At 38.0% G+C, this 22,275-nt stretch overlaps 2 protein-coding genes across 5 annotated transcripts in view; one reads left to right on the forward strand and one right to left on the reverse strand.

Annotated features, from left to right (window-relative positions):
• The window catches only part of LOC124090655 (profilin-4), a 17,754-nt gene extending 17,492 nt beyond the window's left edge, over positions 1–262 (reverse strand). The window contains exon 1 of one of the 4 annotated variants that reach the window (XM_046441353.2): positions 69–194. The gene's annotated coding sequence lies outside the window, so the exon portion shown is untranslated. Of the gene's footprint in view, positions 1–68 lie in introns of all 4 variants that reach the window. The other 3 variants (XM_058578387.1, XM_046441350.2, XM_046441355.2) reach the window with 3 other exon arrangements.
• Fam228b (family with sequence similarity 228 member B) overlaps positions 1–21,898 on the forward strand; it is a 22,422-nt gene extending 524 nt beyond the window's left edge. The window contains 9 exon segments of the mRNA XM_046441356.2: positions 424–551; positions 6,063–6,131; positions 9,114–9,305; positions 9,940–10,020; positions 12,890–12,977; positions 13,072–13,222; positions 17,882–17,986; positions 20,343–20,376; positions 20,379–21,898. Coding sequence (XP_046297312.1) covers positions 456–551; positions 6,063–6,131; positions 9,114–9,305; positions 9,940–10,020; positions 12,890–12,977; positions 13,072–13,222; positions 17,882–17,986; positions 20,343–20,376; positions 20,379–20,606 — 1,044 coding nt within the window. The 5' untranslated portion in view covers positions 424–455 and the 3' untranslated portion in view covers positions 20,607–21,898.
• Positions 21,899–22,275: the final 377 nt, after the last annotated feature.

Consider the following 22,275-nt stretch of genomic DNA (forward strand, 5'->3'; position numbering starts at 1 on the left):
GTAGAGAACCGCTGCACACGGGACTCCTCGAGGCCAGGCTGTTGCCAGCTGGCTGGTTTGGGGGGTACCTGTAGTAGTAGAGGCTGGGCGTAGGTTCAGAGAGTCACACCTGCTGCAAAACGTCTGGCTCTGGAGACGCCGTCACAAGCCTGCGGGGGCTGGGCGCGGCGCGCACCACTGCAGGCCCGGCGGCTCGCGAGGCCGAGGCGGGAGAATTGGAAGTTCGAGGCCAGCCTCAGCAAAGCGACTTAGCGAGAGCTTGTCTAAAACAAAAAAATTACACCTTGAGGGGAAGCCTCTTGTTAGGAAAAACGTGGTTGGCTGGTGTTCAAACCCCATTTCACATCCGCTCAAAGTCAAAAGTATTGGTTGTTAAACAGAAAAGATGATGTCTGTGAATTTTAATTACTAAATGACTTTTAGTTTTTCTAGGGTCTCTGTTACTCGTGACCACAATGAAAAACCTAGGCAGCCACGATCTGGTAACTGCCACACTTCCCAGAGTCAAGAGCTCAAAAGAATGGTTGGAACCACAGCTTGCCTTCACGGAGGTATAGTGAGGTTCTTAGGTGGGTGGATGCAGTAGGCGATGGCTTATGCTACATGTTATTTTTTCTGTTGCTTTCTGTTTCTCTTTAACAGTCCCTTTGCTTTCTATTTGCCTTTTAACTTTTTAGCCTCTTAAGGTGGAATTATATAGGTCGTTGACCTGTCTCTCTCTTTCTTTCTTTCTTTTTTTTTTGGGGGGGGGGAGCGGGTACCAGGGATTGAACTCAGGGTCACTCGACCACTGAGCCACATCCCCAGCCCTATTTTGTATTTTATATAGAGACAGGGTCTCACTGAGTTGTTTAGCAGCCTTGCAGTTGCTGAGGCTGGCTTGAACTTTCAATCCTCCTGCCTCAGCCTCCAGAGCAGGCTTGCGCTATTGCACCCAGCTACTTTTTTTTTTTTTAACTCAACAAAGCTGTAAGTTCTTGAAGTACTGCTTTACCCAAATTTTGATATGTTTTAATTTGTTTTTTAAACAATTTTACTAAGGTATGATTGACACAATAAACTGCATATATTTAAAGTGTACATTTTGGGGTTTGGAGATACATGTGTGTGTGTGTGTGTGTGTGTGTGTGTATCTCCCTCTGTCCTTTTGTAATCCACCTCTTCACCCCTTGCAACACTGCTTTGCTTTCTGTCACTATAATTTAATTTACATTTACATTTAAAAAAAAAAATATATATATATATATATATATATATATATATATATATATATATATACACATATTAGTTGTAGTGAACTCAATACCTTTATTTTCTTTTTATGTGGTGCCTAGGATTGAACACAGTGCCTCACACATGCCAGGCAAGCACTCTGACACTGAGCCACAACCCCAGCCCTTGCATTTACATTTTTAATGCAAATGGAATCTTACAGTATGTAGTCTTTTTCTAAGGCTTGTTTCACTCATTATAATTATTTTGTAGTTCACCAATGTTTGATTTCTCTTTTTGCTGAATGTTATCTCATTAGATGGGTATATCCCAATTTGTCCACTGTATTGATGGACATTTGGGTTGTTTCATCTTTGGCTTTTATAAATAAAGCTGTTGTGAGCACTCACACACATGTTGTTTTATAGACACATGCTTTCATTTCTCTTGACTAGATATCTAGACGAGGAATGACTGGGTCATATGGTAAATGAAATTAACTTTTTATAATGGGTCAAATTGATTTCCAGTCATTAATTACTTTACATTCCCAGTAGTAATATCTGAGAGTTTCAGTTTTTTGTATTCTAACTGATATTTGATTTGATCTGTGAACTATGGGGTTTTGCACTCTGGCTGATGTTAAAAGAAGTACCCCTGGGTCTATGTGACCTCTTAGGATTGGTTATCTAATTCTTTCAGCACTGTCCGCCCCAACCCCAGTGTTTCTTTAGGTGGTTTCCCACATGCTTATAGGGTTAAACTCATCTGAAGGCTCAGGGGGGCCTTCTGTAGCTCTGATCTTTTGCAGATCTCCAGAGCCTTTTTGTGGCTTGTCTTCCAATGTACCCTACTTTATGAACTATCTTCCTGGGCTTCCCCTGACTCCTAGATCCTTCTCAGTTTAGGGAGACAGATGGGCTCTTTGGTTTTTGCTTTTTAGGGGCCTCTATCCTTCATTGGCTGGTGTTCAATATCTTAAAAATGACCGTTTCATTTATTTAATATTTTTCAGTTATTTTGGGTGGGAGGGTACATTTATTCCTTGTTACTCTTATGTCTGAAGGTGGAAGTTCTTATCCAGCCATTTTTCTCTTCAGATGTTCCATTTTTTTTAACTCCTTACTTTTGCAAATCTGATTGCCCATTTGTTAACTCTTTCAACATTGTTTAATAGGCAACTACGGCTCTGTTAATTATTTTCCAATTTTTTCTCACTTTTTTTGGATTGAATTGTTTTTCTTTTTTAATTTTTTTTAGTTGTAGTTGGTCACAATACCTTTATTTTATTTGTTTATTTATATGTGGTGCTGAGGATCAAACCCAGCACCTCACACATGCTAGGCAAGCGCTCAACCACTGAGCCACAACCCCTGCCCCACAAGACTGAATTGTTTTTAATACTGTGTCTTCAAGTTCACTGACTCTTTTTATGTCATCTCTAATGTGCTGTTAAACCCACTCAGATTTGTTTGTCTAAATTTAAGAATTGAATTTTCCTACTTAGTTTTTTTTTTTTTTTTTTTTTCAATTCTGTTTCTCTGATAAGATTTTCTATTCATTGACTGTGGGCATAGTTCCTTTAAGTTCTTTTTTAAAATATTATTGGTTGTAGATGGACACAATACCTTTATTTTATTTATTTATTTTTATGTGATGCTGAGGATTAAACCCAGTGCCTCAAACATGCTAAGCAAGTGCTCTACCACTGAGCTGCAATCCCAGCCCTCCTTAAGTTGTTAAGCATAGCTATAATAGCTGTCCTAAAATCCTTGTCTCCTAATTCTAATGTATTGGCCATCTCAGAATTGTTCTCCATTGATTGCCTCTTTCCTCTTTCTTTGTGTGTTCACAATTCTCAATTATATTTTAGATATTATAAGTGATACATCATAGAGGATCTGGATTCTGTTATAGTCCTCTGAAGAGTACTGAACTTTTTTTTTTTTTAATCAGGCAGTTAATTTAGCTGAACTTGAACTCCAAACTTTGTCTTTCCTTGGTTAGTAGCGAATAAAATTACTGTTTAGTTCTTTTTTACCTTTAGGTGGGCTGCATGGAGTTTGCCCTGTGGGTATATAGATCAAGACTCTGCTAGAAGCCAGACAGGGTGGCTCATGCCTATAATCTCAGCAGCTTGGGAGGCTAAGATAGGAAGATCCTGAGTTCAAAGCCAGCCTCAGCAATTGCGAGGTGCTAAGCAACTCAGTGAGACCCTGTCTCTAAATAAAATTATATATATATATGGCTGGGGATTTGGCTCAGTGGTCCAGTACCCCTGAGTTCAATCCCTGGGACCTCCCTCTGCCCCCCAAAAAAGACTCTGCTAGAGATTTGGCCAGAATTCATTTGAAGAATTTGTGGCTCTTTTCTTTTAGGTATTTCTCCTCTCACCTCCCAGCTCCCATGGTTGCCTTCAACTATGTCTTCTAATTCCTGAACCAGTGTATGTGTTTCTTTCTGAGTTTTAGCTACCTCCTTTAGCTCTGATTGATCGCTGTTCTCAGGCAAAAGTCCACAAAAACCTGAAAGTTCATCCAGGGCTGTTGTCTATTTCGAAGTGTTCACTACCTTCCATTGGCCCTGCCTTTGGTCACTTTTCAGTGTCTTCAATGTCTTTTTCTTATTTTTGGCTGGAGCTAGAATGTTGGTTCAGCCCCCATCATAGTCGAGGACAACAGATTCGACAGGAATAGTAATTCTATTAGGCAAAAAGATGAAAGAATGAATTTTGAATTAGACACATTTGAATTTTTTAAAAAATATTTATTTTTAGCTATAACAATATCGTTATTTTATTTTTACGTGGTGCTGAGGATCTAAATCAGTGCCTCATGCATGGTAGGCAAGTGTTCTACCTCTTAGCCACAACCCCAGCCCAGACACACTTGAATTTAAACTGTGGTTTAGCTCAGGATTTTCTAGGCTTCTAGGAAACTCCTATGAACCTTAACTTCTATGGGGTTAATTAGAAAAGATAGTTCTTTGATTATGAAATTTTACTCATCTGTTCTGGAAATAAAAAGTAGTGGGACAGAATTATTTCCACCACCAGTTAACCTGAGAATATTTTCTTTCTTTTTGTTTTGGTACTGGGGATTGAACCCAAGGGTTCTTTACCATTGATGTATACCCCAATCCTGTTAATTTTTTTGAGAAAGTGTCTCTCTAAGTTGCTTAAGGCCTCGAGCTAAGTTGCTGAGGCTGTCTTCGAACTTGTGATCCTCCTGCCTCAGCCTCCCAAGTCACTGGGATTGCAAGCATGTGTCACCTTGCCTGACTTCTTTCTTTTTAACTTGTGGTGCTGTAGCTTGAACTCAGGGCTTTGTACATGCTGAGAACATGCATGTAGAACATGCACCAGCCCTGAGAATATTTTATATTTATGTGATTATGAGAGGATTTAACTTTTGTATTTTATGGCAAATATTTAATTGTGGAAGATTTGTTATGAAAATGGAAAAGTTAATGTTGTTATGAACAAGTCCCTAAAGATTATGTTGCTTTAAAATCTGAAAATATGCATTGTGTACAAAATATTATTTATTATTAATATTTACTTGATAGCTAAAGAGTCTTTACTAATGATAAATTAATTTATTTTAATTATATTTATATCCTTACTGTCTGATAAAAGTTCAGATAATTTGTTGTCATGGAAAAATTAGTTGAAAGAATGAAAGAAGACCTTGATTGATAGCAAGTTTCTTTTTATTTCTTTTTTTTTTTTTATTAATATTTATTTTTTAGTTTTCGGCGGACACAACATCTTTGTATGTGGTGCTGAGGATCGAACGGGGGCCGCACGCATGCCAGGCGAGCGTGCTACCGCCTGAGCCACATCCCCAGCCCATCTTTTTATTTCAATAAGATATTTTGTTCTTTTTGAGAAGATCCAATCACCCATTTGATATGATTTTACATTTCATGAATAGGTGTAAGTTAATGGATAAAAATGTAACTCTTCCTTGATTTATTTTATGAACAGTTTTTCTATTTTAGCTTATATTTAAGCAATTTTTTTAAATTTTTTTTTTAAATTTATTCTTTAGTTTTCAGTGGACACAACATCTTTGTTTGTATGTGGTGCTGAGGATCGAACCTTGGCCCCATGCATGCCAGGTGAGCACACTACCGCTTGAGCCACATCCCCAGCTCCATATTTAAGCAATTTTGAAAAACAAAATTAGTGGGTGAGTTCACCATGGAAGAACAGAAAGAAGAACAGGGGATTGAATAGAACTTCTAAGACCTTTTATTATCTTACACTAGTGGTATTTCTTATAGGTATAGCACTTGTCTTAGGTGGCACTAAGCATTTTATGAGACTGTTGACAAATTCTTAGATGGTTCTGTAAAACTTAAAGCTGGAAGACCAGTCTGTCTTATCTAGTTGATAGAAGCTGTTTGTGTGTATTTTAAACCATAAAGGAAAAACATTTTATTCGATGTGGAAAAAAAAAATGGATTCTAACTACTTTGTGACTCTGGGCAAGCCATTTTACTGTTATGGGACTCAAAATGCCTGAGAGCTGAGTTTATTTTTTCCCTTAGAATAAGCTCTAATCAAGAGCAGAAAGATTAAAATACTCTTTAAAAAGGTACTTGGAAATATGATTTGAAATAGAAAAACTGGTATGACTATGTAACAACAAATCCCATCATTATATATATCTGTAATGTACTAATAAAAAATGTGGAAAGAGGAAAAAAAAGAGAGAAATGGAAAAACTGAATTTTCTTCTTCAAAATTAGAACCTTTCACGCATATGTCTGTCAATGAGTTCAGATAGTACCAGTAATTTAATTTTTCAAGAGTTGATATTCAAAATTTCATTCTGTTCTTTTAGGCCTTAGCTAAAGAAGATATTGATGCAGCTATTCAATCTATCTTATGTAGAGAAAAGTATATAATTAAGGTAAGAACTGGCTACAAAACTCATGTCAATGAACAAATTAAACTTTTTTTTTCACTTTCAATGATGTATCCTGTAAAGAGTTTTAGAAAATAGAATTTAAAACATTCTTTAGCACTGGGATTAACTTTAAGGGATCCTGGGAGTGTTTCTTATAGAAGTTCTTTCTTCCTACAAGGTGGGGGGGTTCCTTCAATAGATACATCTGAAGAATATCTGTCTACTCACTTGTTCCTTCATTTTATAAGGATTCTACTGAGTCACTGTGAATCACCTAATTTTTAGAGTGTGATCAGAACGCCTGGTTGATTATTAATTATTATTCAGATATGCATGGATTATCACTGGATTTAACTGTAGAAGGATGAGCTTAACAGAACATCCATGCAAATTATAATAAAATGGTCAATCTATTTTTAAGAATTTTCTTTAGACAAGCATGGTGGCACAAGCTTTTAATCCCATTGACTCAGGAGACTGGAGGCAAGAGGATTGCCATTTTGAGTCCAACCTTAGCAACATAGTAAGACCCTCAGCAATTTAGTGAGACCCTGTCTCAAAATAAAAAATGAGAAGGGCTGAGGATGTCACTCACTGGCAAAACACCCTTGGGTTCAATTGCAGTAATGCACACACACAAGAATTTTCTTTCATATTCTTTAAAAAGAAAAGAAATTATCACTGGGAATAACTGAAGAGTATTAGACCCAGAGAACATCTCAGGGTTCCTAATATATATTTTTTTCATTTTGATTTCATGATGATGCTACCAATCACATAATTTCATTTGTTACATGAAAGGTAGATGAGAAGTTTTAGTGAGAATGTTTAGTTTATGGTCTAATTAGGCAGCTTCTTTACAAACTACCTGCTCTTTGGACCAGGTTCTAATACACTTTTGCATTTACTCTTTTTACTCTTTTCTCTTTCCTCATAGAATATTCTCCTTCCTCATTCTCTGCCATTCTTTTTTATTCCTGCATAATCAAATAATTTTATATTCTTTAAGGCCCAGGCCAAAGGTCTCTCACTTTGAAAATCTTTTTTTTTTTTTTTAAAAGTAGATCACTTTTTTTATTGTGGCAAAATATGTACTGCATAAAATTTGCCATTTTACAACTTTTAAGTGTACCATCAGTTTTATTAAATATGTTCACAATAATTCTGCAATCATCACCGCTATTTCCAAATCCTTTTGTTACCCCTAAACTGAAATGCTGTACTCAATAAGCAGTTAACTACTTATTTTTACCTCTCCCAAAGCCCCTGGTAACCACTAATCTACTTTCTGTTTCTACAAAACAGATTGAACCCAGGGGCACTTTACCACTGAGCTATATTCCCCAGCCCTTTTTTAAATTTTTTATTTTAAGACAGGGGTTCACTAAGTTGCTTAGGGGCTCACTAACTTGCTGAGGCTGGCCTTGATTTAATCCTCTTGGCTCAGCCTCCCAACAGGCAAGTGCCACCATGCCCAGCTCCACAATTTTTGCCTATTCCAAATATTTTACATAGGTGAAATCCTGCAGTATTTGTCCTTCTTTGGCTTATTTCACTTTGGCATGCTATTTTCAAGGTTCAGCCATGTTGTAGCTTACACCAGAATTTACCACCCCCATCCCCTGTTTTTTTTTTTTTTTTTTTTAGAGAGAGAAATAATTTTCTAATATAGTTTTTGGTGGACACAACATCTTTATTTTATTTGTATGTGTTGCTGAGGATAGAACCCAGCGCCCAGTGCATGCCAGGCGAGCATGCTACCACTTGAGCCACATCCCCAGCCCAAGAATTTACCCCTTTTTATGCTTGAATAATATTCCCTTGTATGTGTATGTCACATTTTATTTATCCATTCATTTTTTTTGATTGGCTCTTGGGTTCTTACCACCTTTTGGTAACTGTGAATGTGGCAATGAATCCTGGTATGCAAATATCTAATTTAGTCCTGTTTTTAATTCTTTTGAGTATATAGCTAAATGAGAGAGTGGGCTGAGAGAGAGAGAGAGAGAGAGAGAGAGAGAGAGAGAGAGAGAAAAGTGGGGGCACCCTTACTTGATGGGAGACCCAGATCTACAATCATGACCAGCCATGCTTGTCTCTTTAGTTAGATGCAAAACCTCCTGCATGTGCTTGTACCAGATCAACTAGAACAAAAACAAAACCCATTTAAATGGCTCCAGATTCAAAGACCTGCACAATATGTCCACAACTGATTTAATGGCTAGACAGCTTAACCAAGAAGGTCTGAACCCCAGATAGCAAACGATTGACATGGATTTGATCCTCACAAACACTTACCCGGGAACCTGCACTTTTCTTCTCAGGAAAAGCATATATCTAATTGTTAGAGGGCGGCCCATCCCAGGGTGTGTCACTTTTCTTCTCTGAGAGGTGAGGGGCATCCACACCCTGCTTTGCTTTGCAGTCTTTGCTAAGATGTCTTTGCTTGTGCTTTGTTTTTGAATTTGTCCTGAAATTCATTTTAAGAACCTCCCTGGGCTGAGTTGAGGTCCCACTGCCCCTAGGAGGGACCTTCATAAAACCCTGTCTGGTGACATAAGAAATAGAATTGCTAGGCTGTATAGTAATTCTGTTTAATTTTTTTGAGGAAACACCAAAATAGGAATTTTTTAAGACTCCAGAAAATGGTTTTTTTTCTCTTCTATGTGTTCTTCAATTACTGTATGGCCCATATATGTAGACATTCTAAATATACACATGTTCTTTACTCTGTCCTCCTCTGCTGTTGGAGTTGTTTAGTCTGTCTCCCCAAGGAGAGCAGACATGTCCTCTCAATTATTCCTGTACTCCTTGTTTTCAGCACAGTATGTATCAAACAGTAGGAGCCAAATAGGTATTTGATTTAATGAAAGCATGTGTGGGTCATTTTTAGGAATAATTGAGATTTATGAAATTTTAGAAAATCTTAGAACACGAAAGCTTTAGGATAATAATATATTTGTCTTTTCTATCCCTGTTTACTAGGAATTTGATAAGTATTTACAACATCATGACTTATTAAATACGAGAAGAAAAGAGATGTTATATAAAAGATGGGTTGACCATGTGGCAGATCCTCTCCAGAAGAAAATTATAGACAAAGTTTGTTCACATAAGAAGATTAAAAAAAGGAGACAAGAGGAATTAGATAGTTTTCTGAACTATGTAAATAAAAAGGTACTAAGAGATCATTTAATGCTTTTTTCATTGAGTTTAAACATTATGATTGTCTTTGTTTGCTTACTATCTAGTCATGCAGTCTGCTCCCTCTCCTCTTATGTTTGTGCAACACATACCTGTGACAGCAGAAAACATTCCTACCTCCAGGACATGGGAAAGAATGGAGGAGGAGGTTGAGGCCGGGATTCAACTGTGTACACGGGAACCATTTTGAAATTGTTTATTTTATTTGCCAATTTAAAAAATTTGGACTCTAGGTTTAGGATATATTTTTCATTTGCTCTGAAACTTGATTAGTTGAAAAGTTATTAAATATTTCTGTTCTTTTTGCATTTTTAAAAGATTGCAGATGTTTGTTATAAACAAATTTCCAAATCTTTTGGTGTCCCAACAGTCTTCATTAAAATCTTACAAATTTTAACTAGATTCCTTTCATCACTATTATACGTATTTATTACTGGAATAAATTAAATTTAATTTCCAATTTAGTCTTCTCTTTCTTATTGCATTTGTCATTGATGATGCCACTTTGAAGCACAAGAATGAAACTGTGTTTGACTCTAGTCCTGCCATGCTCAAAACTAATTGTGTACCTTTTATTCTTACATGTGGTTTTATTTCCAACTTATAGGGAAATGCATTTATACAACATTATGATCCAAAAGAATATGATCCTTTTTGTATGAGCAAAGAAGACCCCAATTTCATGAAAGTAGGTAAATTTCTCATTTTAGTGTTGATGGTATGTGTCTGGTTATTTTGAGTGGCCCTACTATATAACTTGTCCTTTAATGATTCCTTAAAAATGCAGTAAGAGTTTAAGAATAGTTTTTCATCTCTGTATCTTAAGAAAAATCCCAAAGGCCAAAGTAAATTAAAACTTTGTAAAATTTGAAAATATTGTATAATAATTGGGTAATAGAAAATGCTTAAAAATTTCATAGACTTTTAAATTTGATACACAAGTTATCAATTTTCACGATAGATCAATGAGAATATTGATTTTTCAAATGCAGAAAATAAAAAACAGTCATAATTCCATTACCCAGAGTTAATTCATGAACATTTTTCTGTATATCCTTCTAGACTTTCTATATTTATGTGCATATATATATATATATATATATATATATATATATATACATACACACACATATGTATAAAATACAAAAATACTCTAAATAAAATACAAAATACTGTCTCCAAATAAAATACAAAAAAGGGGGCTGGGGATATGGCTCAGTGATTAAGTGCCCTTATATTCAATTCCCAATATTAAAAAAAAAAAAACAAAAAACTTTTTTAAGTAAATAAGTAAAGAATGGGACTATGTCATACATTTGATCTTATAATATGCTGTCACTTACAGCAACAATTTATGGATTGCTTTTCTGTCAATAAATACAAACCCATAACTTCAATCATTGCACAATATTCTATTATTAATAGCAGCTAACTTACACTGAAGCCTTAACCAAGCCTTAGAACTTTTTTTTCCCAATATCTCCCACTGTATAAGGTAATTCACACATAACAAAAGCAAAGCACAGATAGGTTATGTGTGAAAGTCACTCCACAGCAAACAGAAGAGTATAAATGTGTTTCTAATCATGTACTTACTTACCATACAGCCTCCTTTTAGCAGATTCCCCATTTGAATATGTAGATTGTTTTTGAGTATTGCTGTCATAAATGACTTATGATGCACATCTCTGTAGCCTGATATTTCTTGTTGTTTTCCCCACAGCCAAGTTGCTAGAAGTAGAATTGCTGAGTTCAAGGGTGTGCATGATTTTGATTCATACTGCTGGACAGTCCTCCAGATAGGCTGTGTAAACCTACACTCCCAGCAGAGTCTGTTTCTCCACCATTTGGCTAATGGTGGATATTATTAAACAAAATAAAATTTCCCCCAAAACTTCTTTGGGCCATAGACATTTTTAAGCTGCTGACATTTGTTCTGGAATTCTAGATCTTTTTTAAAAAAAATTGTGCGTGTCTGTGCATGCATACCACAGTCCCTATTTTATAGGTAAAAATTAAACTGAAAATTTAAGAGCTAGAGTTTTAGACTCACTTACTAGGAACACAGATATTGAGATTTTAAACTATATCTTTTTCATACTATCTTAGTTTGTTCCTCCTTCTAGCCCAAAATACTTTAGACTGGTTATATTGTTTATTAACAACAAAAACTTAACTGGGATGTGCAAGATCAAGATGCTATCCTTGAACACCTTCTAAAGGGGCCTTCTCACTGGTGAATTTGAACATAGGGATTTGGAAGGGACACAAACATTCAGACTATAGCAAATACTAGAATCCCATTGTTCTGTTATCTTACCATGTGCCAAGTCCTATGCAGAATGTTGTTTCTCTCTTTAAAGTTTAAAAATTGATTTGTTATTCATATATCACTAGGTGATATAAAAATACTTTAAAATGATAGTACTGCTCTTGTCTCTTTTTATAGCAAGTTGATGTCTTCTCTTTATAAGTAGCACTCTTCATAACTTCTGTAAAAGCACCATTCTAAAGGGCAGTCTGAGCGCTGTGTATTTTAACTCTAAAGTCATGTTGTGCATTCTATTTATCCCAGGATTATTACTAGGAAGATACATAGGTGACCCGGTATAATTTCAGACTAAGCTCTAAGCCATGAATGTGATAGTTGCTGAATTCTGTTTTTTATATAAAACTGTCACGTGATAACATTGGCCATTAAAATAGATCTAGGGCTTTACTATTGTAAAGTAAAATGATTTACATTTTTTTAGTATTTATTTTTTAGTTGTAGTTGGACATGATACCTTTATTTTATTTATTTGTTTTTATGTGGTGCTGAAGATTGAACCCAGGGCCTCGCACATGCTAGGCGAGCATTCTACCGCTGGGCCACAACCTCAGCCCAGATGATTTACATTTTGAATAGCATTTTGCTAAAGTTTTGCATAATATTTAATTATGTTGGTAATTATGGATGCTAGGATTAAGACAAATACGTGGATACATTTTTTCCTTTTGTGAACAATAAAGGGATTTTAAAATTTAGGAATATATGCTAATGTAAAAGAAGTTTTGGAGGGGCTGTGGATGTGGCTCAAGCGGTAGCGCGCTCGCCTGGCATGCGTGCAGCCCAGGTTCGATCCTCAGCACCACATACAAACAAAGATGTTGTGTCCGCCGAAAACTAAAAAATAAATATTAAGAATTCTCTCTCTCTCTCTCTCTTTAAAAAAAAAAAAAAAGAAGTTTTGAAAACAGAACCCACACTTTGAAACAAGAGCTAATCTTGCCTTTTTGACTATAGGGCCTTGTTAAGAGAAGTACTACAGTACCCCATCTCTTGTAATGGTTAAATATATAGAGAGGGTCTACATAATAGATATATGTTATAGAGATAGGTAGATGATAGATAGTAAATAGATGATAGATAGATAGATAGATCCTGCTATTAGTGTATAGACACTGTATTCTTGAATCTTCTGGTATAAGAGCCATATGTGGATAACCTACAATAGATGAAAACATTTACTCCTCAGACCTGCAATCCAGTCCTCAAATAAGCGCTTCTCTTGTAGGTTATCATCCCACCGTTTTGTGACCCTCTGAAAAAAGCACAATGTGACAAGGATGATGAAAGAAGAACTCTCCTTCAGTGTGAGACTGGTACTCAGCTTCAAGTTTTTACGTGGTTTCACAGTCCAAGAGCAATGACAGTTGCATTTAAGTGTGCTAATTTGGATTATTCATCTTCCTGCAGGCAAACTATATACAATGAAAGAATTTAAAGAAATTGAGAAGATCCAGTCCAGATTCCCAATAATTTCTAATTCGAGGCACTTTATGACTCCAAATGAGTGGCTGAAACTGCCTACAAGATACATAGAAAGTGAATTTTGTAAAAGGAGCAGGTAATGGCTGATATAATAGAAATTATGAACATTCTAGGCTTTGAAAATTCTTTCTTTCTTTTTTGGTGGTACCAGGGATTGAACCCAAGGGCGCTTTACCACTGAGCACATCCCCAACCATTTTTTTATATTTTATTTAGAGACTGGGTCCCACTAAGTTGCTTAGGTTATCCACATATGGCACTAAATTGCTGAGGCTGGCTTTGAACTCATGATCCTCCTGCCTCAAGTCTCCTGAGCCACTGGGATTATAGGCATGTGCCACCACACTGAGCAAAATTTTTTTCTTGAGACAGTGATAAAATGTTTTCAGTTATTATTGTTTTTTAAATATATTTTTTAGTTGTAGATGGACATAATATCTTTGTTTTTATTTATTTGTTTTTATGTGGTGTTGAGGATTGAACCCAGGGCCTCACACATACAAGGCAAGCACTCTACCACTGAGCTACAACCCTACCCCTCATAGTTATTATTTTTAAAAGTTTTCATTTTCAATGAAAAATCTATAATTCCTTGTTTCTCTGTGATATTTACTTGGGTATGGTCAGGATTTTCTCTTTATCTTTGGTTTTCATTAACTAGATTATAATGTTTTTTAGATTTGTTTATTTCTTTCTGTCTTACCTAAGGGTCTCTGAAATTAGTTTTTATTTTTATTTTTTGGTATTGGGGATTGAATTCATGGCGTCATGCATGCTAGGTAAGCACTCTACCACTGAGCTACACCCCCAGTCCTCTCAGATTCTTGTATCTGTGGTTTTATGTCTATTTTGGGGAGATTCTAGAACATTCTTACCTCAGTTTTTTTTTTTTTTTTTTTTTATGCCCCAGTCTGCTATTTGGTTTTTTTTTTTAATACTTCTGATAATCTAATTATGTCTGTTAGACCACTGCTGACAATGTCCACATTACTATAGCTCTTATTTTTTCTCTTTGCATTTATTTAGATGATTTCTACTGACATATCTTTAAGTTCACTGAGACTTTCCTCAGCTGTGTCCCATCTACTGCAGAGCCCATCAAAAGAGCGCTTCATTGCTGATATCATGATCTTTATTTCTAGCATTTTTGTTTTATATTATTCCACAAAGTTTCCACTTTTTCTGATAATTCATCATTGGTTTAATACATGTTGTCTACCTTTTCCACTAGATTTTTTTTTTTTCCGGTGGACACAACATCTTTATTTTATTTTTATGTGGTGCTGAGGATCGAACCCAGTGCCCCGCGCATGCCAGGTGAGCGTGTTATCGCTTGAGCCACATCCCCAGCCCCTCCACTAGATTTTTTTTTTTAACCATACTTATCACAATTATTTTAAATTCCTTGATAGTTCCAAGATTAGGATCACTTATGGATCTGGTTCTGTTGATTTTTTTCATCTCTGGACAATGTGTTATTTTATCTTGCTTTTTTTTTTTTTTTTTTTTGCATGCCTTATAATTTTTGACTGAATACCAGATATTTGAAGTGGAAGAATAGTATAGACTAATCTTTTTCCCTAGAAATCAATGTGCTGCATCTGTCAATCATTGGTGTGTACAATTGGGCTATATAGTCAGAAGTTGATCAGTTTGCGTACAGCTATGGTTATTGTTACTGCTAGTGTACAGGGCCTCAAACGCCTCTAGTGGTAAGTTGCTTTGCCTTGTGCTTGAGGGGGGACTAGTCATTTTAATCATTTTATGCACCTAAACTTGCTTCTTTTGTGTTGTTAATTATAGGAAACATTAGGATTCTGCCTTATCTCTTTTGGTTTTTGCTACAGTGTGTTGAACCCAGAGTCACTTTACCACTGGGCTACATTCCCAGCCCCACTCCCGTTTTAAATATTTTTAGTTGTAGATGGATGCAGTACTTTTATTTAATTTATTTATATGTGGTGCTGAGGATTGAACCCAGTGCCTCACACATGCCAGGCACTACTGAGCTCTACCACTGAGCCACAACCCAGCTCCTCAGCCCTTTTTATTTTCAGACCAGGACTCACTATGTTGCTTTAGGCCTCTCTAAATTGCTGAGGTGGCCTTGAATTTGTGATCCTTCTGCCTCAGCCTCCCAAGTTTCTAGGATTAACAGGTGTCCTCCACTGGGCCTGGCTTCTTCTTTATCTCTTTTTCTAATCCCTTTAATTAATTCAGCACTGAACCCTGTCATGCCTACTCTTACATCTTCTTCTATCTGCCCCTTCCTTAACAATCCCATACACTAAATCTGTACTCCACTGGCTGATCTGTAATAATAACAGCTTCTGTGCAAACGCGCTCTAACTACTGGGCCACACCCCAGCCACTTAAGTTTTGAGTTTTCATCGTGTGTATTAGTTTCCTATGGCTGCCATAATAAAACACCACAAACTAAGTTGCTTAACACGAGAGAAATTTTTCTCTCACAGTTCTGGAGGCTAAAAGTCTAAGATCAAGGTGTTGGCCGGGCCGTGCTCTCTCTGAAGGCTCTGGGGAGGACTCTCCCTTGCTGTTCTCCTAGCTACTCGTGGTTGCTGGCAGTCCTTGGCATTCTTGGCTGGTAGCCTCTCTCTCCAACCCCTGCCTCCTTCATCACCTGATCGTCTCTGAGTCTGTGTCCAGGTTTTCTGCTTTTTATACGGAAACCTGGTATTGGGTTAGGACCCACCCTAATCTAGTGTTACTTATTTTAACTTCATTATATCTGCAAAGATCCTATTTCCAAATAACACTACATTCACATATACAAGGGATTAGGAACTGAATGTATCTTTGGAGGGGAACACACTTCAACCCACAACACCACAGTAATTCATTCAGTCAAAGAATTATGCATCCAGTTGTACGAGTTGTACTTGCCTTTAAAGAACCATAATCTAATTCAGAGGACATTTAAGTAGATTATTCTATCATAATGTGGCAAATGCAGTAACACTGACATGCACAGGTTGTTACGGAAGCATAAAGAGAGACACCTCATAGAAACTAGTAGAAAAGAGATAAGAGTGGGATCTTGGATACAAATGGAAAAATAAGGAGAAGAATTAGTTTCTTAAAACTTAAATTGGGCTGGGGATGTGGCTCAAGCGGTAGCGCACTCGCCTGGCATGCGTGCGGCCTGGGTTCGATCCTCAGCACCAGATACAAACAAAGATGTTGTGTCCGCCGAAAACTGAAAAATAAATAATAAAAATTAAAAATATATATATATTAAAAAAAGACTTAAATCATTCAATGTTCTATTTCATACTTTTATTAATTTAAATATTATCTCCATTTTGGGTACATCCAAGGCGAAGCGTCCTCTGAGAAGTTAACAGGAATTCTGGGCAAGCTCTGTAGCACACAGTTGTGGGAAGCAGCTACAGTGAGGGAGGAATCCATATGTGCCTCATCTCATTTTATACATTTCTGGGGCCATTTTCCTTATCCTTGAAGTTCAGCCTTAGAATTCAATTTTTCTTTAAAGATAATTGACTGAGTACACAATTTTAGGTTGACATTTATTTCCTCCTAATGCTTTAGCTATATAATTTTTTGATCTCTATTGTTTTTTAATATATATTTATTTTTTAGTTCCAGGTGGACACAATGTCTTTATTTTGTTTTTATGTGGTGCTGACAATCGAACCCAGTGCCTCACGCATGCTAGGTGAGCGCACTACCACTTGAGCCACATCCCAGCCCTCTATTGTTGTTTTTTAGAGTCTGCTGACATTCTGATTTTTTTTTTTTTTTGTCCTTTCTCTGTGATTGCTTTTAAGAACTTTGCTTTGTCTTTAGCGTTCTGTGTTCTTTCTACAGATGTCTTTGCATGGATTTCTTTTTCTTTAACTGACTGGTACATGTTGTTTTTCCTGGATCTCTGTATTTATGTGTTTTACCAGTTCAGGAACATAGCAACGTAGCAACAATCACGTTAAATATTGCTTTTTTCCCCCTCATTATTTCCATTTTGGTTCTGGATTCAGAATACTAATATATATGTCTCTCAATATATGCTTTACATTTCCTGTCTCCTAATATATTTTCTATATTCTGTATCACCTTAGGTAATTTCTTTGGATATAATTTCCGGTTTGCTAATTCTTTCTTCATGGTGTTGAAAATTAAAATTTTAATTTTTTAAAGTTTCTTCTTTGCCCCTATCATGTTTGTTCATTTCTGACAGGGTCTCACAGCTTTGCTGTCTTGCTGATTGGATCCTTTCTCTCTTTAAACACTTTATGCATTGCCATACCACATCCCTTATCTATGCCATCAAGATGCCCTACACAGGGCAAAAAAAACCTTCCATCAACTCTGAGGGCAAGACTGGAGGAACCTAAGGCACCCGTCTGGCACCTCATAGCAAGGGAGACTGGGAAATGGAAAGCTTGATTCTCTCTGTGGAAAAATATTTTATGTTTATCCTTGTAAATGACACATCTTTACAACTTCTTTTTATATCCAAGTGTAAGCTCCCACTGGATAGGGAGTGGCTTAAATTTTGCCTGGCTGATTCTTTGTCCTCAGTGAATAGTAGATCAATCCCCATCATGATTTCAGAGACTCTTAATTAATCTTGTCCAGTTTCAAGTAATGGTATTTTTGAGCAGATACCAAGCAGTCAGTGTGTAACAATGATTTCTGCATAAATTTAACTTAATATTGTTTTCAAAACATCCTCACACATGTTCTTCTGTTACAGGTTAAAAGTGAAAGTGAATGTTAATGCTAGTAGTCTTGATTTGAAACCCTCGGCAAGAGTGCCTCATCTGACGGAATACCAAGAAGAAAAGTCAGTCACTTACAAGTAAGCCTGCTATTGCTTGGCTTTGCTCTCCTTCCATTTAAATGCTTGCCTGTGCTGTCACCCTGCCATATTTTCAATTGCTGGCGTCTGTGCCAAGGCCTCACCAGGCTCTCGTGCCACCTGACATCAGGCACTTCCCACTATGGTGTCTGGGTGAGGTGACAACTTTCCTCTGGCTTAAGGAATAAATAACATAAATAACAAGTATAGAAATGGGGGAAATGCTTGAACTCTTGTACCTCTTGTTAAAGGTTAGGAGATTTTTAGTTAAATTGAAACAGTATAAATGGGGTTTGGGATGAGTTTTGGTAGATGGTAACTATTACAGTATTGTATCCAGACTGAAAAGATGTCATAAGCAGAGAAGCGGTGCCTACAACCGCATGAAACATGGATCCTCTTAGTTATCCTCTTAGTTAACTAGTTATGCAATTAAAAGTAAAGAGATTTCTGTATGTAATTACATAACTTGTAGTAATCTGACAGATTGCTGGAGGAAATGTAAAAAAGTATAGCAACTCTGGAAAGCAGTTTGGTAGTTTCTCAAAATGCTAAACACTAGATTACCATATGACATAGCAATTCAACAAATAGCTTTCTCCTTAGGAGAAATAAAAACTTATGTCCATATAAAGGTCAGGATGTGAGCATTCATAACAGCATTGTTCACAATATCAAAAATAAAATAATGGAAACAACTCAAATGTTCAACTGATGAATGGATGAACAAGGAGTAGCCATATGATGGAATATAATTCAGCAATAAAAAGGAAAGAAGTACTGATACAACATCATTAGACTCGGCAAAGGAAGCCAATCACAAGTGATTGTTTTCATATGAAATGCCTACAAAAGGCAAATCTATGGAGGTAGAAGGTGCATAGTGGTTGCCAGTGGCGGGGAATGGAAGTCGCTGTGGATAGGCATGAGGTTTTGGGCCAATGGAAATGTTCTAAAATTAGATCATGGTCATGACTGCACAGCTCTGTGAATATACTGAAAACCATTGACTTTACACTTAAAAATGGGTGGCTTTTGTGGTATGTAAATTGTACCTCAGCAAAGCTGTAAAAAAACAAAGTGGAAGAAAAATGAGCTTACATTTCATTGTGCAGGAGGTTGGCCTACAGGTCCCTGTTCCAAAAAGTGCCAGAGTAAGCAGCCATGGTTTCCCTTCCTTTTCCTGAATAGGTTTGGAACTTGGTTTGTAAATGCCAGGCGGCTGCAGCTGGGGGCATTTAGGGCAGCTGGCTTGGTGCCAGCAGGGCTACTTGCCCTGCTCTCTCAGTGGTTCTGCGGAGGCTGAGGAGGCAGAAGCACTGGAGTCCAGAGTTCAGGACCAGCCTGAGCAATGCAGCTGCTCAGGAAAAAATAAATAAATTGTCTCGGGAAAAAATAAATTAAAAGAAAAAATAGAAATGGATGATGTCAGAGATGGAGTTAACTGGTGTGCACTTCTCAGAGTCCCTGAGGTGATGCAGCTTTGTTCCTTATTCAGCGCTGGATAAAGGAAGTACTGGAACTAAGCCCTATTTGCTCAGTGGTTGAAGGCCTTAAAAGATAGAACGATTCAGAATCACTTGTGTATGTCAGAGTCCAAAGGAATAAGTCTCTCTCTCTGTACCCTGACTGCTGCAGTCTCAAACAGAATAACATGTCTGGATAAGATTTTAAGGATAATCAATATCTTCATCCTAAATTCTCTCAATTGGAAAAAAAAAGAGAAAGAGAGAGATTTTGTTTTCAAATACCTCTTGTAGCAGAGTGTGACCCAGATCAGAAGGGGAATATCACCTTGTTGGGGAACCTGGGAGTTCGTATTGAGGCTCGAGTGTAAAATTCCATCTGTAAAAGGAGGGAGACTGGAGTCTTCCGTGGATGAAGGAAGTGTTCCAGTGAGGGCCACCGGTGGAGAGGCAGGCTTGTCTGTGGCAGAGTTAGATCACCCCAGACTGGAGAGTTGCACCTGGGGCTCATTCACTCCTAGGGACCCAGGCTCAGCTGATTAAGCAAAGAGACTTAAGATGCAAATAATACTAGGGTAAGGTAATTCCATTTATTTGGGTTTCTTTTTCATAAAATCATGTAAATTCATATAGAACCCATCAATTTCTTTTTTTTTAAATTTTTTTTAGAGAGAGAGAGCGAGAATTTTTAATATTTATTTTTTAGTTTTTGGCGGACACAACATCTTTGTATGTGGTGCTGAGGATCGAACCTGGGCCTCACCCAGGCGAGCGCGCTACCGCTTGACCCACATCCCCAGCCCTCAATTTCAATCTTAAATAAAAATGTTAAGTGCTACAATTAAGTTGAGAGTTAAGAGAATCCCTTCCTTCCCGGTTCCTCCCTACAGAAACAAAGGGCCATCCTTTCCGGAAAAAGAACCTCTCTCTGTTATCAGGAGGGAAAGAACCCAAGTACTACAGAGGCCAACTCCGAAGAACATTTTTCTTCCTTAAATGTCACCCAGGAGGCAGAAAAGGATGAAGACCAGGATGGGCGAGAGCCAGGGCAGCACACGGGGCAGCCATTGCAGGCACCACAGTCTGAGCAGCCGGGAACTGCGCGGTGTGGCGGGCTTCCGACAGGAGAGGAGGCAGGGGACCACCTGCTCTAGTGTGTGTGTGTGTGGGGGGTGGGACAGGAGAAACTGAGAGGCGGTGTCCTGTATTCAGAAGGAACAGAGAGCTGTCGGCTGCATCCCTGCAACTTGGCAGAGCTGCACATGGAGGTGCAGTCTGCTGGGGGGCCTGTGCTGTGCGGGGTTTCCCTGGCTCCCTCTCCTGAGGTCCCACCTGTCTATTTTCCTACCAGTTCTCTACTATTTGACACTTAAACCCAAGCCAGGCCAAAGTTTTGTTCCCTTAATTCAATCAAGACAGAAAATTTTCCAAAGGACCAACACTAAATTAAAGTAGTAAAATTTAAAAGCAAAAGCCCCCAAATGTAAACTGTATAGAAAATATAGGTGTCCATAGAGTTCAGAGCTCTCCTAAGAGAGCCACAGTGAAATGTGCCGGACCTTGCCCAGACTGCTTCCAGGACTGGGCGGAGCTCTTCCTCAGTTCTCTCCACCAGTTGTCCCAACTTTCTGGAGACAGCCTCTTTTTGGAGTGGCTTTAGAGAGGTCAAAATGCTTACTCCTCCTCCTCCTCCTCCCTTCCTAGTTAGAATTCATCAGTGAGCACGAAGCTCAGAGGAGGTCAAGGTGCGACTTCCTTTGGTTGCCCTTAATCATTTATCTGACACCAGCCGGTATGTGCCATGCTGCCCAAGTTCAGCCCATCAAGATCAAATTTGTGAACCTGAGGTGTACTGATGGTCCCCGAGATCAGCCCCCTGGGTCTGTCTTCAAAAAGGTTGGTGGTGACATTGCCAAGCTAGCTGGTGACTCAAAGGCCTGGGAATCACAGTGAAACTGATTGTAAAGACAGGCCCAGATCAAGGCAGTACCCTCTGTCTCTACCCTGATCATCAAAGCCCTCAAGGAACCTTCGAGAGACGGAAAGAAACGAAAAAACATTAAACACAGTGGTAATATCAATTGGGATGACATTATCAAACTTGCCCAACAGATGTGGCTCTGCCTTTAGCTAGAAAACTTTCTGGAATTCTTCAAGAGATCATGGGGGCTGGCCAGACTGTAGGCTGCAATGTTGATGGCCGCCACCCTGAGGATATCATAGATGACGTCAACAGCAGGATGCCCAGCTAGTTAAGAGGTACGAAAGACAATATTTCAACAAAGGATCGCCTGTGGAAGAAAAAAGAAAGATGGAGAAACGTGAAGAGCCTGTGTCTCACGTGGCGATCTGTCCGTCTGACTTCTTTCCTGTCTCTCCATTTCCCTACTCCCTAATGGATTTTTTTACTCATGAAAATTTATTAAAATTTCATTTTGTGTCTTAATTCCTTTTACTACCACTTTCAGTACCCTCCCCAGTGTTTGTTTGCTTCCTCAAAATTTTAACATGCACCTAGACCTGCTCTGAGCCAGGCAGCATTGGAGGGGCTGGGGACTTAACGAGGCACAAAGCAGAAAAGCTCTCATCAGTGGCACTTGCATTTTGATGGGGAGACAGACCATAACCAAAAGTCCACCTGTATCATCCTGCAAGTTAGTAATAAGGACAGGGGTGTGGGGTGGGGATGGGCCAGGAGGGGAGTCAGGGAAGGTTCTCTGAAGAGACGTGCGCAGCAGCAGCCTGAGGAAGTGAGCCAGACACATGGATTGGCACAGGAGACTGCCCAAGATGGGACTGCAGTTGGCATGTTCAGGAAACAGC

Source organism: Marmota monax, unplaced genomic scaffold (genome assembly GCF_021218885.2).
Source record: "Marmota monax isolate L192 unplaced genomic scaffold, Marmota_monax_Labrador192_F-V1.1 WCK01_AAM20220418_F8-fsc00010, whole genome shotgun sequence".
Taxonomy (NCBI): Eukaryota; Metazoa; Chordata; class Mammalia; order Rodentia; family Sciuridae; genus Marmota; species Marmota monax.